We start from the raw sequence: 16,788 nt of genomic DNA on the forward strand, positions 1-16,788 counted from the left end.
CATCTTTGTGCTGGTCTGTGTAAATTTGACGATGTCCTCTGGAAGACTACATTCCTTAGCCTGCTTTGAGTTCACAGGGTTTAAATGAAACACATAGATAAGGTATATTAGCCAAAGGGGTGCTGGTGCAAAATACCAGAAATCTGTTGGCTTTTATAAAGGATATTTATTTGGGGTAGAAGCTTACAATTACCAGGCCATAAAGCATAAGTTACTTCCCTCACCAAAGTCTGTTTACACATGTTGGAGCAAGATGGCTGCCAACATCTGCATGGGTTCAGCTTTCTTCTTCCTCTTCAGGCTCCATGTTCCCAGCTTCTTACAATCTTAGCTGTAGGTTGGGATAAGTCTCCTCTCTTTCCTGGGCTTGTTTCTCTCTATGCTCAGCTGTGCTGTTTTCTCCAGAGGTCGGCTGTAGACTATCAGGGTCTCTCTCTTCCCGGGGTCTTTGCTATGTCTATGGAGCCATCTTAATTCCTCTGTGTTCCGCTGTGTATTTGTTTCCTGGGCTCCAGCATCAAAACTCCTCAACTAATTCCTCTGCCTTGTCATTTCCTGCTGATGTGGCCCTAATCATAATTTAATCAAATAAAAGTGAAACCTCTGAAGATAATACAGTCTAATATACCCAGGGGAACAGACCAGTTTACAAACATAATACAATATCTATTTTTGTAATACATAAATAACATCAAACTGCTACATAGTGTTATACCAGATAAAAGATATCTCAAAAACTTAAGCTCCCATACTTATTTTAAGAGACTTCTCAAGAAGACTTAAAAACTGTTTTTAGCAAAAACTAACCGAACGTTTTATTGTTTTAGAATTTATGCCGGGGAGGAATTAAGAGTGCATCGCTGAAAGATTTATGTCTTGAAGACAAAAGACGCATTGCAAATTTAATTAAAGAATTGGCCAGGTGAGATGTAACTTCATTTGAAATGCAATATTATATAAGAAAGACACCTCTTTTTGAAAATAGGAAATTATAACCATGCTTTGATGTCATTGATATTATGGGAGCAAAGACTTTTGGAATAAAGATATTATATTTCTGGTGCCAAAAAAAAAGAGAGAGAGAATAAGAGAAAGAAATAAACACCAGAAGAAAACCACCTTCCAACTAACATTTTCTTTTTTATTTAGATTTCCACATTTTTTGTTGCAGATCTTTGCAGCAGACACCAATCAGGAGGGAAAATTTTGAAACTTAGTGCTACTGTTGCAGTAGGTTGATACTGTTACCATCAGAGCCATAGCAGTTTGTGTTTTCTTCTCTGTCCAAAAAGAAAAGGACATATTTTTGTAATCTATGACAAGGATATGTTGTCATTTTGCTAATACCTAATTCTTTCAAAGAATCTTCGGAATTATATTTCTTAGTTGTTTGGAAGTACTCCTCCATTGTTAATGATGTATGTGAGACACATGTATTTTGTATGTATAATTTATTTATCAGTATTTGCTTATGTAGTTATATTTGCTGGTGTTCTTAATTTCTTTGTATGGCTTTGAGTTACTGGCTAGTGTCCTTTCATTTTAGCCTAAAGAATTGACTCTTTAGCATTTCTTTTAGTGATGAACTCTCAGCTTTTGTTGATCTGGGTATGTCTTAATTTCTCCTTCATTTTTGAAAAATTTATTGAGGCAAAATTCACATTGCATAAAATTAACCATTTAAAATTGAACAATTCAGTGTCATTTAGTATATTCACAATGTTTTGCAGCTATCACCTCTATGTAATGTCACAACATTTCCCTCACACCAAAATAAAACCCTGTACCTATTAAAGAGTTATGTCTCATACTCCCTTTCTGCCAGCACCTGGCAACCACCACTTTTCTTTCTATCACATTTACCTATTCCAGATATTTCATATAAATGGAATTATATAATATATGGTTTTTTGCATATGGGTTCTTTCACTTAACACAATGGTTGAGGTTTATTTCTTTGTAACACACATAGTATTTCATTTGGCTGTATGGCTAAATAATGTTCCATTGTATGTATACACCATAGTTTGTTTATTCATTCATCTGTTGAAGGGTATTTTGATTGTTTCCACCATTTGGCTTTTGTGAATAGTGCTGTTATGAATATTTGGTATAAGTTTTATTTTGAACACTTGTTTTCAATTATTTTGGGTACATATTTGGAAGTGGAATTGCTGGATCATAAGGTAAATCTTTGTTTAACTTTTTGAGAAAACACTATACAGTTTTCCATATCTGCTCCATTTTATATTCATATTAGCAATTTATGAAGGTTCTATTTTCTCCATTTCCTCAACAATACTTGTTGCTTTCTTTTTTTTTTTTTTTTTAATTTATAGCCATCCTAGTATTAGTGAAATAGTGTCTCATTGTGGTTTTTATTCACATTTCTGTAATGACTAATGAGGCTGAGCATCTTTTCATGTGTTCGTGGTCATTTGTACATCTTTAGAGAAATGTCTATTCAATTCCTTTGCCAGTTTTTAAATTGGGTTGTTTTTGAGTTGAACAGTTCTTTATGTATTCTGGATCCTAGAACCTTTTTCAGATATATGATTTCCAAATATTTTTGCCCATTCTGTAGCTTATCTTTTCACTTTTTTGATAATGTCCTTTGATACACAAATTTTTTAATTTTGATAAAGTCCATTTGTTTTTTCTTATGTTGCTTTTATCATTTGAGCACTTATACTGAGTTAATTTTTATATATGGTATTAGGTAGAAGCCCAATTTCATTCTTTTTCATATTGGTATTGAGTTGTTCCAATTATCCTTCATTTTGAAGGTTAGTTTTGCTGGATGTAGAATTCTTGGTTGATAGGATTTTCTTTTCAGCACTTTAAGTATTTCATCCCAATGAATTCAATTTTCATGATTTCTGAAATCAGAAGCTGCACATGCTAAGTTGCTTTTCTCTTACTGCTTTCAAGATTCTTTGCCATAGTATATTTTGATCATGTGTCTTAGTGTGGATCTCTTTTGAGTTTTTCTTAGTTGGAAATCATTAAACTTACTGTATGTATGCATTCATATCTTTCATCAAATTTGGTAAGTTTTTGACCATTATTTTTTCAAAAGTTCTTTTTGCCCCTTTCTTTCTTCTCTTCCTAGGATTCCCATAGTGTCTTTGTTGTATACTTGGTGATGTTCCACAGGTCTCTTAGGTCTACTCATTTTTTCTTTCTGCTCCTCAGAGTGGGTAATATCAACTAACCTATCTTTAAGTTTGGTTTCTTCTACCTGCTCAAATACTCTATTGAGCTCCTCTAATCAAATTTCTTTTCAGCTCTTATTCTTTTCATCTCTTTATTTTTGTAATTTCTATCACTTTATTGATATTCTTTAATTGTTGAAATATTACTCTTCTGGTTTTCTTTACTTCTTTGTCCATGGTTTCCTTTAGTGCTTTTTGAATATTTAGGACAGTTGATTTAAAGTGTTTTTTTATAAGGCCAATATCTGGCCCTCTTCAGTGTTGGTTTCTGCCAATTTCTTTTTTTTCTTTTTCCTTGTGAATGGGGCCATACTCTCCTATTTATTTATATGCCTTGCTTTTGTTTTGTTTTTTGTTTCTTGTCAAAAATTGGAAACTTTGAATATAATAATGTAGTAATTCTGTAAGTCAGATTATCCCTCTTCTCTAGTTTGCTGTTGTTGCTTGTGAGGGCTGCAATTGTCCATTTGTTTAGTGACTTTTCTGTATACATTTTTAGTCAAGACTATATTTCTTGTTGTATATGGTCCCCAAAGTCTCTGTTATGATATCTCAGGGGTTAGTGACCTGACCTTAAACTCCAGGAGCCATAAAGAAAGAACATAGTTTCCACATGTTTTCAGGTTGACTCTGATCTAGGGCACCTCTTCAGCACTAAGCCAGGCTTTCTGCATCTCTGCCTTAGAATTCACCTCCTGCTTGTTGGAGCCTGCCCAAAGATAAGCCAGAGTTAAAAGCCTAGGGTTCTTTTTGGTCTCTTCTGACCATATGTCTGGCACTGGGCATGTGCATTACTCTGGAATCCCTTATATATGTGGAAGCTCTTCAAAGCCCTTACTCTCCCAAGTAGTTTTCTTTTCAGCCTCCTCATTCCCAGGCTTTTAGGTCTTTCTGTTGCTTGTCTCATTTGATGTCTCTTGGCTCAGGTGGCTGTATATAATATACACTTTAAATGCTTTTAACATTTACTACCTGGGCATCTGCTCCAGCCTGAGGGAGGCAAACAAAAGAAAACCTCTTTGTTGGTTGTTCAGGGAGTCACCAGACAAATCAAATCATGCAATCACATTTTTTTTTAACTGGAAAAGTTGTGAGTTTACAAAAATATTGTGCATAATGCACAGGGCTCCCATATATCACAATCACAATTTTTTGAGAACAGGATCCATATTGCTCGTCCTGGCACCAGCACATACACTGGGAGCATGGATAGCTATGCTTGTGGCTGTTGCTGACCTGGGAAATAGGAAGTTCTAAGTGGAAAATAAAAACATCACAGTGCTTACTTACTGAAATTTCACAACCTCTTTCTTGATTGGTTGTTATACATTTTGATTAGAATCAAGAGTTCTGAAAAAGTTGATTCTCTCTGTTTTTGCTAGTGTAATGTTTGCCTCAGTGGAAGGACTGATTCTTGAAGCTTCCTACTCTACCATTTTCCATGATCTCATACTCCTCCCACCCCCATTATGGTTTTTAAATACTTAAGGATTTTCTAGAAAACTTTTTTTTTTTTTTTGTTTCTAATTTAATCTTTGTGGTCAGAGACTAAACTTTATATGATTTCAGTCTTTTTACATTTACCGAAACTTGTTTTAAGGCCTAGTGTATGATTCATTTTGAAAAATGTTTTATGTTCACTTGAAGTAATGTATATTCTGTAATCATTAATTAATAGTGCTCTATAGTTGTCAATTATGGCAAATTAGGAGATATTTTTATTTAAATTTTCAGTATTCCTACTGATTTTCTATATGCATATTCTATATATTACTGAAAAAGGAATGTGAAGTCTCTATACATAGTTAGAATGCATGATATGAGGTTTATACACCTTTAGTATTATTATATTTTCATTATGAATTGACCCTGTTATCATTATCAAATGTCCTTCTTTATTCCTAGTAATATTCCTTTTCCTGAAGTATACTTTTTCTGATAATAATGTAGCCACTTCAGGTTTATTTTGATTAATATTTGTGTGGCATACTTTTATTTTTTCTTTAAATACTTTATCTCTAAATTTTATATTTTTGGATTTATAGATAGTTCAGAGAGTTTCCATTTAGCCTTTATTAAGCTTCTTAATGTCAACATATATAATAATTATGATATATTTATCAAAACTGAGACATTAACATAGGTATAATAATACTCTTAATTGCTGACTTTATTTGGAATTTTCTAGTTTTTCCACTCTTATCCTTTTGCCTTTCCAGGATTCAATCCAGAAAAATAAACTGCATTCAGATGTCATATCTTCTAAATCTCGCCTGATCTGTGACAATTTCTCAGTTATTCTTTGTTTTACATGACCTTGATACATTTGAAAAATTCTGATTAGGTATTTTGGAGAATGTTCCTCAATTTTAGTTTTGCTCTTTTCTCAGGATTAGACTGGGGTTGTGACTTTTGGGGAAGAATACCAGAGAGATGGAGTGCCTTTTTCATTGTACATGATATATAGCCTCAGTGCGTGATATCAGCATGACTTGTCACTCGTGATTCACCCATGTTTTCTCTCAATATTTTTATAGTTTCATTTTTTTTTTTACATTTAATTTATGATCCATTTGGAGTTTTTCCTAGTAAACAGATCCAATTTTATCTTTTTGTTTGTATGATTTTCTAGAAATCCCCATATCATTTATTAAAAACTTCATCTTTATCTCTTGGTTTGAGTCACAGCTTTTATATGAAATGCCATAAACAATTGTCTTTCTTCTGTGTTTTTAATCTGTTCCATTGATAAGTCCATTCATGTACCAATTATAATTAATTATATTTTAATTATATCTTAATATCTGTTAGAGGGTAAATTCACCTTCCTTTACTTCCATACTGCCATTATTCTTTTTTAGCAGTTTTCCCCTATTTTATTGTTTTATCAAATATTTTTTGTTTTTCTATTTTCTTTCATTTTCTGAGCATTTTTGATTATCTTTTTTTCTTATTGTAGTAAATCTGTTTTAGATTTTAGTATTAATGTCTTGAGATTTATGTTTTTATCTTTCTGATTTTCATTTCCTTTTTTAAACTATGGTTTAAAAAACCATGTATTTCCTTTTAAATTTTGCCTTATCCCACATATTTTGATATGTAATATTTTTACTATAATCCTTTGAAATTTTTCTTTAATTTCCATTTTAAGTTTTTGGTCTACTTTTATTTAAATGCTTATTTCTTGTTTTCTAAACTAATAGAGGATATTCTAGTTACTTTTTTTTTTAATGTTTATTTTTTATTTAAGAAGTCATGAGCTTGCAAAATAATCCTACATAGTATGCAGAGTTCTCATACATCACTCCTCCATCAGTACCTTCCCTTGTACCAATAAATTTGACTTGCTTAAAAAAAAACCTTAAAATTTTGTGGAACATTTGTTACAGATTATGAAAGAATGTCATCAGACTATTACCACTAACTATGGTCCACTGCTTACCTTTGGTACATTTTTTTCATAGTTTCCCTATTATTAACAACATGTATTAGCATTGTATATTTGTTACAGTTCATTAGAGAACACTTTCATATTTGTACTGTTAACCAAAGTCCATCTTCCACTGCATGGTTCACTGTGTTATACAGTATTATGCTTTTTACAAGCTATCCAAAGTGTACACCCAGTGGCTCTTACTTTCTTCACAGAGTTGTGCAGTCATTGCCTCAGTAAATTCTTGAATGTTTTCCTTAGTCCAAAAGAAAAAACTCCCATACCTCTCTTTTGATCCTTAGTGTTGATATAGTACCTTCTTTGACATTGATAAAAGAATAGTAAGATTATTGCTGTTAATATAGTCCATACACTACATGAATTGTATTTTTTCCGAGCATCACCATATTCTTACCATCTTGTAATGGTGATGTGCATTTGTTCTAGTTCAGAAAAGAGCATTCTTGGATTTGTACTGTTAACTACAATCCTCGTCAACCTCCAGGTACACTATGTTATTCAGTCCCTAGATTATTCTCTAGCTTTCTTTCAATTGACATTTACATCCTGAGATTACCCCTTTCAACCACAATCCCATTCCCATTTCAGCTGTAATGTGTTACACTATAATGTGTTACCATCAACTCTATCCATTCTCCCACTTTTACAGTCACTTTTATTTAAAATTCTACAATACATTAAGCATCAGTACCCCTTCTCAGCCCTCATCCTATCTCCTAATAACCTATACTTCAGGTTTTAACTTCATGTGTGTATTCTTTGAATTTAGTTCATATTAACAAGACCGTATAATATCTGTCCTTTTGTGTCTGGTTTACTTCACTCAGCATGATGTCTTCATGTTGTCCTTTGTGTTCCAACTTCATTTCTTCTTACAACAACATAGTATTCCATCATAGGTATAAACCACATTTTGTTTATCCATTTATTGGTTGATGGACACCTGGGTTGTTTCCATCTTTTGGCAATTGTGAATAATGCCACTATGAACATCCATGGGTGTTTGTTCGCATACCTGTTTTCAGTTCTTCAGGATATATTCCTAACACAGAGATTAGTGGATCAAATGGCAGATTCCTGAGTAGCTGCCAAACTATATTCCACAGAAGCTACACCATTCTGCATTCCCACCAACAGTGAAGCAACCAGTGTTCCTGTTTTTCCACATCCTTTCCAGCACTTGTTTTCTGTTTTGTTTTTTTTCCCAATACTGGACATTCTATGAGGTATGAGATGGTATCTCATTGTAGTTTTGATTTGCATCTCCCTAAGTTGTTCATTGTAACCTCTTATGGTCTTTACTTCTGTACTGTCAATAGTAATGTATCCATTTCATTTCTGATTTTATTTTTCATCTTCGCTCTTTTTTCAGTTTGTCAGTGTACCTAAGGGTTTGTTAATTTTGTTGATCTTCTCAAAGAACCAAGTTTTCGTTTTGTTAATTCTATTTTGTGTTCTCAATTTCATTTATTTCTCCTCTGATGTTTATATCATTCCTTTTGCTTGCTTTGTAATAGTTTGCTGATCTTTTTCTAGTTCTTCCAGCTCTGTAGGTAGGTCATTGATTTTACTCTTTCTTCTTTTTTAATGTATGCATTGAGGGCTATAATTTCCCTCTCGGTCCTGTCTTTGCTGCATCCCATAAGTTCTGAAATGTTATGTTCTTGTTTTCACTTGTTCCGAGATATTTACTGATTTCTCTTTCAATTTCTTCTTTGACCCACTGATTATTTAAGAGTGTGTTGTTTAATTTCCTTATATTTGTGAATTTTCCCTTTTTCTACCTGTTGTTGGTTTCCAGTTTTTTTACATTATAATCAGAGAAAGTGTTTTGTATAATTTTGACCCTTTAGAATTTATTGGGATTTGTTCTTTGACCAACACATAGTCTATCCTGGAGAAAGATCCATGAGCACTTGAGAAGAATGTATATCCTGCTGTTTTGGGATATGCAGTGTTCTGTTTATGTCTATTAGATTTAGTCCCTTTATCATATTATGCAAGTTCTCTGTTTCTTTACTGTCCTCTGCCCAGATGTTCTGTCCAATGCTGAGAGTGGTGTATTGAGATCTCCAACTATTATTGTAGGAACATCTATTTCTCCCTTCAGTTTTGCCAGTGTTTGCCTCATGTAATTTGAGGTGTTCTGGTTAGAAGCATATACATTTATGATTGTTATTTCTTCCTGGTGAATTGTTCTTTTTATTAATATATAATGTTCTTCCTTGTCTCTAGTTATTTCTGGTAACAGCTTTGCTTTTAAGGTCTTTTTCATCCAATGTAAGTTTAGCTATTCTAGCTTTTAGTTTGTTTGTTACTGTATGTGTGGAGTGTCTTTTCCTATCCTTTCTCTTACAATCTATTTATATACTTGGGTTTAAAAATATAGAGTCTCTTTTTGACAGCATGTAGATGGCTCATATTTTCTTTTGACCGTGGATTTTAATCCTTTACCATTCAATTTTATTCCTGTAAAGCCAGTTCTTACTGCACCAATTTTGAGCCTTTTCTTTTCTGTCACATGGTAGGATAAAACATGACAGAGCTCTCTTTTCCTGTGTGTCTTTGTGAGTGTCTGTTTAAATCAGACCCAGCAAGGGGGTAGGGACTCAGATCCAAAAGCTCTAGGTAATCTAATCAAAGGCCCCTAAACTGAATTTAATATAATCAAAGGGTATCACACCAGAGGAATAGATTAGTTTACAAACATAATCTTTCTCTTTTTGGGATTTATAAAATAATCTTAAACTCTCAGTGACCCAGATATCTATGCCCTTAAATAGGGTTGGGAAGTTTTCTACCATTATTTCTTCAAATATTCCTTCTGTCCCCTTTTCCATCTCTTCTCCTCCTGGCATATCCACCACACATATATTTGCGTGTCTCTTGCCATTATTTAGTTCCCTGAAACTTGTTCAATTTTTCCCATTCTTTATCTGTTTTTATTTGTGTGTGTGTGTCTGTATGTGTATGTTCTCTTTGGAGGCCCTGTCCTCAAGCTCACTGATCCTTCTTTCTGCCTCTTCAAATCTGTTATATGCCTCCTTTGTATTTTTAATTTCATTTATTATGCCTTTCATTCCCATAATATCTGCTATTTTTCAATGTATACTTTCACATTCTTCTTTGTGCTCACCCAATATCTTCTTAATTATCCTTAATCTGTCTAGCCACCTTATGGAATTTATTAAGGAAATTTGTTTTGAAATATCTATGATAAGTTGTCTCAACTACTTTATGTCATCTGGAGGCTTAGTTCCTTTGACTGGGCCATATCTTCCTGTTTCTTGGTATGAATTGTAATCTTTTATTGCTGTCTCACCATCTGATTTACTGGATGTATTTATTTTTGGCCCCCTTTTCTTTCTAGGAAATCTAGAGATTTCCATTTGGTTGGCTTTGTGCTATAGCCCCTCTTTGATACTTGGCTCAACTTAATTTGGAACTTATAGTGGCTCATGTTTAGCCAATCTGAATTTTTTCAGTTCTTTTTTATCTGTGCCTTGCTCTTTTTCCCTTTCTGATTGTGGAGTAGGAGCTGAGGATGCGATTGGTATTGTAAGCCATGGAGGCTGAAATAACCTGCATTGCCCTAGAACTGAAGAAACTTCTTCCACCTTTTCCCTCTGCCAGTTGTAGGGACCGAGCCACAACCTTGTGCAGTAATCCAAGCCTTGCAGGCCAAGACTGTCTGTAGTAGCCCAGAGAGATTGATGAAGTTCCATGTCCCTTCCTCTCCTGCCTGGGGTGGGGGTGGAACCTCAGGTATGGGCAGCAAACTAAGTTGTGCTGGTGAAAGCTGACTGCAGTTGCCCAGGTAGACTGTTGAAGCACCGGCCCCCTTCCCACCTGCAGTGGTGGGGATGGAGCCACAGTGTGCACAGCAGTCTTGTCCTGTGGGCATAAAGTGTTGCAGTTGCTAGAGAGGCTGAGGTAGCACTGTCCCTCCTCCTGCCCTGTCAGAGGCTGTGATGGAGCCACCAATGTGCCCACTCATCTAGTCTATACAGACTGAAAGCAGCCACAGTTGCCCAGAAAGGCTGAGGGAGCACCATTCATCCTCTTCCCTGTCAGGGATAGGGATGGAGGCAGAGATGTATTCAACAGTCTAGTCCATGCAGGCTGAAAGTGGCAGCAATTGCCTGGAGAGGCTGAAGGATCACAGTCCCTCTTGCCCTGTCCAGGACACAGATGGAGCTACAGGTGTTCAAGCTCTAGTCCCTGTGGGCCGAAAGCAACTAAAGTTGCCTGGAGAGGCTGGTGCAGGTCTGGCCCCAGCTTCCTCCCTGCCAGAGGTGGGGCTAGCACAGCAGTCCGACCTGGGTGGGAAGAAGCTGGTCCCTACTGTCACTGTGATTTTCAATCGGCCCTGCTTCCCCTTCTGCTGGGGTGGAGTCAAAATGAGTTTTTTCCTACTCATTGGTTTTGGAGAAATAAATTTTAAAAATCTCTCTGTTTGGAGATTAGTATATTTGTTTTCTTAGTTTTGTCAAATTTTGCCTTATAATTTTTGAGACTGTGGTTATTAGATGTATTTAACATTTTGTATTTTTCTAGTTAAATGAATCTTTGATTATGCTAGAGATTTGCAACATGCATTCTTTACTAATTACAGTTTAATATTAATTTGTACTTTTAGGTCTTCCAAACAATGTAAGTGCGTTAGAACACATAAACTTAATTATCCTTGGTTGACTTGTATGCCATTATATTGTGTTTTATGACTAAATAGATATATTTAAACCCAGTATAGTATAATCATGATATTTTTAATGTTTAGTTTTGAAATATTTTAGATTTAGAAAACAGTTGCAAAAATAGTACTGTGTAGGGGAAAGGTGGGAATAGGGTGTGATTGCTAATTGGGTGCAAACTTTCTTTTTGAGGGAATGAAAATGTTCTAAAATTTGATTGTGGTGATGGTTATAGAAATCTATAAATGCACTAAAAGCCATTAAATTGTATACTTTAACTGGGTGAACTTTATGATGTATATGTTACATCCCTAGAAAGCTGTTAAAAAAGTATGGTATATAGGGTTCCCATATACCCTTCACTTAGCTTGCTCTAATGTTACTATCCTTAATAAACATGGTATAATTATCAAATATTAAAATTGGTGCAGCAATTTTAACTAACGCAGACTTTATTCAGATTTCACCAGTTTTTCCACTAATGTTTCTGGTATCCCATTTTGTATTTAGTTTTCATGCTTCCTCTTTTCCCATCTATGACAGTTTCTTTGTCTTTCTTGCCTTCCGTAACCTTGACACTTTTAAGGAGTACTGTTCAGATATTTTGTAGTATATATTTCATTTTGGTTTTGTCTACTGTTTTCTCTTTATATTGAGGGTATTCATTACATTGTCTCTTCAGAAGGTATATGATGGTAATAGATCTTATTACTGGTGACTTTTACTAGGATCAGTTGGTTAATGTGGAGTGTGCTAAGTTTTCTTCCTCAAAATTTGCTATTTTCCTTTCTGTAATTAATATCTTGGGGAAGATCTATTGAGACTATTCAAACATACTGTTTTTTTTCAGAAATGTTCACCCACTGCTTTTTAGCATCCATTGGAGGAACTTGTCTGCAACAACTCTTACTGTGATGTTCTAATGGTGATGTTATATTTCCCTCATTTGTTTTACTTTAATTAATTGAAATTCTTTAAGAATAAGCTATCCCTTCTTCTCTATTTATACCCATAAGTCTGATACTATTAAAAATATTATCTTAATTAAAAATAATAATATTATTTTAATATTTTATTTAATATTTATTAAATATTAATATTTATTAAATTTAATATTTTAATTAAAAATAATATTTTTAATAGTATCAGACTTATGGACATTTATTTATAACCCAGGGTTTATATAAATAAAAATGAGGTAGCAAGATGCTATGATTTGGGGGAACATTTTATTTTGAGATAATTGTAATTTGATATGTTGTTATAAGAAATAATGCAAAAAGATAGCCTCTGTACGCTTTACTCTTTCCACCAATGGTAATATTTTCATTAACTATACTGCAGTATCATTGACCTTATACACATTTCACCATTTTTACATGTTCTCACTTGTGTATGTATTTATTTAATTCTCTGCAATTTTATTACACGTGTAGATTTGTGTGACCATCATTGCAGTCAAGATATAAAACAGTCTATCACAGGGTCACTCTACTCCTGTTTTATAGCCACACTTACTTTCCTCTTGTCTTGTTTTCCTAGGGTTTCTATAATAAAGTTCCACAAACTGGGTGGCTTATCACAAGAGAAATTCTCTTACAGTTCTGGAGGCTAGAAGTATAAAATCAAGGTGTTGACAGGGCCATGTTCCCTCTGAAACACGTAGGAAAGGACTCTTTCTTTGCCTCTTCGTAGCTATTGGTGATGGTCAGCAATCTTTGATATTTCATGGTTTGTAGGTAAATAACCCCAATCTCTTCCTCAGTCTTCACAAACAAGCAAAAAAGACTAGTATGATTTTTCAAAAATCTGTAGATTCCTCCTTAATAAGCTGTATACGCTCAGGGAACTTTTTCATTTTTGTTAACTATACTCAAAAAGAAATAGAATACAAATTCTAACCAACATTTACAGATGAGTGGGGAATAGATACCACAAAGATAAATTAGAAATACTGTGAATTATTCAGCTTATGGTAGTGCTAATGGATGACTTGATGGTTTCAAGTGAATGAAGGGATTATCCCTGAGTTATCCAGCATTGACTTACATTTACAGAAGAATAAATGGAACATTGATGATCTTTCTTGTTGATGTTAGGATAAAGAGTCCTTTTTGTTCAAGATTTCTGAATTAAATGCCCTCTGAAAGACTTTTACAATAAAATTAATGAATTGCTTGCCTACATGAGAAAAGCAGTGTCATTATGGGAACTTGAAAAATGAATGGCTTTGCAAAATACTATACTTTGTGCTTAAAGATCTTGACAGTTCTCTCTCTATATTTTTGCTTTTTTACTGAGATTTTTTGAGATGAAGAAGGGTATCACACACTTAACTAATGCACAGACTGTACCATATACTAAATAAACTTGGTCTTTAAAGGGTAAAAGTTTCAATGCTTTAAAATAATTTTGGCCACAATGACAATTTTTTATATATATGAACCATGTTCTCAGAAACCTAAAAAAATCTCCGCTATTTCATGTTTTGTGTCCATACTGTCAATTCATACATGGCCCCAATGAATACTCATGCACTAATTCATTTGCAGATGGGATTCTTTAGTGGGCAGATAGCCTGATTTTTTTGCTATTTCTCTTTTGACATATCTCAGAATAATAATACAAAGTGTAGCACTGTTAGCTGCCCACTGTAAAATGAGTAATCATTATTGTTTTATATTTTAGCCTTTTTAAAAAAAACAGTTGTAACTTTTTTGTCTTAATTAAGTGTATTTTGCAGTTTGATAGAAATGTTAGGTTTCAAGTTTTCAGTAAGTCAGATTTTTTTCTTCCCATTAGAAGCTTTTTGGATTTTTTTTCATGCGCAATAGTCTTTATATAATTGGGTTATATGGAAAATTTCAAGAAAAAATAAGGAACTATTATCTTGTTTTAGGTGGAAAAGCATTCTGTGAACTTTAGTAGAGTTTAACACTTTAGTAGAGTAGAACAGATCATATGCCAAAATTCATTTTCATATGGCCTATTCTAAGCTCTATAATAGCAGGAACATTTTTTTGTGTGATTAGTATGCATGCACAGTCTTTCTCCTTTTCTGTGCAGACCCTACCTTGTGAAAGAGATCTGTTTTGTATAGCTTTTTCCCCACTTCTGCATGATATCTGGAAACACAGACAATGACATATGGAACTAAACTTAAAATTTGACATTTGAGATTTGAATATTCTCAGATTACTACCTTAAAACTAAAAGTATTCTTACCATTTTAATTTTCAGGTTTTAATTGAAAAACAATTATTGCTTATTTGCTGCATGATGATTTACCTTTTCAAAACATTTGCGAAGAGATAATTTTTTTCATATTCTGTTATGCTGACTTGTCTTTGGTAATTTTAAAAGTAATTGATTAATTCCAGATGTAACAAAGGTAACTGGATAATATTGAGTAATATTTCATATTAGCTTTGGCAGAGAACAAAAAATTCTTTATTTACTTTATAGCATACCTTTCCCCCCTAATTTTAATTTACATATAATTACAAAAATATTACAAGTATCATCTTGTTAAAAGTTTTAAAAAAAGGGAACTGCAGATAAAGTAAAATCCTATTTTGACTTTCCATCTCCTAGCTCCCCGCTACCCCTGTATCACATTTGCAAACTATTTATCTTTTTAGCATTTCATTTTTTATTTAAAAAATTTTTATTTTGAAATACTTTCAAACTTACAGGACAATTACAAAAATATTACAAACCCCGTACAGACAACTCTAACATACCCCTACTCATCCCCAGATACCCAGATCCACCAATTTTAACATTTTGCCACACTTGCCTTAACATTCTATCTCTCCATCAATCCATCTTTTTTATCCATCCATCTATCTGTTTATCTGTCTATTTATTAATCCATTTCTGAATACAATGTATAGGATGTATACATCATGCTCCTTGAACACTTAATAGTGCCATGTACATTTCCTAAGAATGAAAAATATTTACTAATGTAGCTTCCTTAAGTACAGTTATCAAGTTCAAAAAAACCTTAACTTTGATATAAAGATTACAGTGTTTATTCCAAATTTTTCTTGTCCTAATAATGTCCTTTTGAGCCTTCTCTCCTCCTTTGTTAGATCCTGTCCAGGATCATGTATTGTCTTTATTTATTTATTTCTCTCCCCCCACCCGGCCCCCCCCCCCCAGTTGTCTGCTCTTCTGTGTCCATTCGCTGTGTGTTCATCTGTGACCGCTTCTATCTTTAGCAGCAGCACTGGGAATCTGTGTTTCGTTTTGTTGTGTAATCTTGTTGTGTCAGCTCTCCGTGTGTGTGGCACCATTCTTGGGCAGGCTGCACTTTCTTTCGCACTGGGCGGCTCTCCTTACGGGGCACACTTCTTGCATGTGGGGCTCCCCTACACGGGGGCACCCCTGCGTGGCACAGCACTCCTTGCGCTCATCAGCACTGCACGTGCACCAACTCCACCCGCATCAAGAAGGCCCGGGCTTTGAACCACGGACCTCCCATGTGGTAGGTGGATGCCCTATCCATTGGGCCAAGTCTGCTTCCCTATTGTCTTTGTTATTGTCTCTTTAGTTTTTTTCTTTCTCTTTTTTTTTTTCTTTTTTCCTTATTTTTAAAGAAGCTTTAGATTACATAAATGTTACATCAAAAATATAGGGGATTCCTATATACCCCACTGCCTCCTCCTCGCCCATACTTTTTCATTAGTGTACTATATTTGTTACAATTGATGAATGCATATTAAAATGTTGCTACTAGCCATGGTCTACAGTTTATGTTATGATTTACACTTTGCACCACACAAATTTGACAAAATGTATAATGACCTATATCTGTCATTGCAGTACCATGCCGAACAATTCCAGTGTCCCCAAAATGCCATATATTACAAATGTTCTTCCTTCTCCCTCCCCTCAGAACCTCTGGTAAACTCTGTCTTTATAGGAATGTTACAAGTTCCTTCATCACTAGAATAATATGTGTACTTTAGTCCATAGTTGCATTTTCCCCTTATTTTTGTTCATTCCTCAACTTGAGAATTTTGGGATAATGATGCCCACTCTGTTTCTGATTGAGAGGGGACTTAGATCCCGTGGGGCAGATGGAAAGAACTGTCTTGCTTGCAGGTGTAGATACTTTCTGTTTTTTAGGACGAGAGTTGTCCATCATCTTCTGTTTGTTAGTTGTCCTGGGTAAGTCCTATGAACTTAGGAATAGGTTTGGTTGCAACTCTTTTGAGATTCAAGGCTAAACTGGCATATGAACACCCAGAAGATTTAAGTGTCTGGGACATGTATTTAACAGGTATAGTGCTAATTATTGGTTCAAAGAAAAGGGGCAAAAGAGCTCGGTATAGGAAAATTATAAATGAGTCTACTTGATACATTGAAGAGCTAGGTTATCATATATTCCAAGCTAAGGCCTACCAATGGAGTGCTG

At 34.3% G+C, this 16,788-nt stretch overlaps 1 protein-coding gene across 1 annotated transcript in view; it reads left to right on the top strand.

The window, feature by feature from the left end:
• Positions 1–16,788, top strand: part of KIAA1328 (KIAA1328 ortholog) — a 403,146-nt gene that overhangs the window by 16,670 nt on the left and 369,688 nt on the right. Inside the window, exon 4 of the mRNA XM_058277168.1 lies at positions 828–922. Coding sequence (XP_058133151.1) covers positions 828–922 — 95 coding nt within the window. The remainder of the gene's footprint in view (positions 1–827; positions 923–16,788) is intronic.

Source organism: Dasypus novemcinctus, chromosome 16 (assembly GCF_030445035.2).
Source record: "Dasypus novemcinctus isolate mDasNov1 chromosome 16, mDasNov1.1.hap2, whole genome shotgun sequence".
In the NCBI taxonomy this organism is placed as follows: Eukaryota; Metazoa; Chordata; class Mammalia; order Cingulata; family Dasypodidae; genus Dasypus; species Dasypus novemcinctus.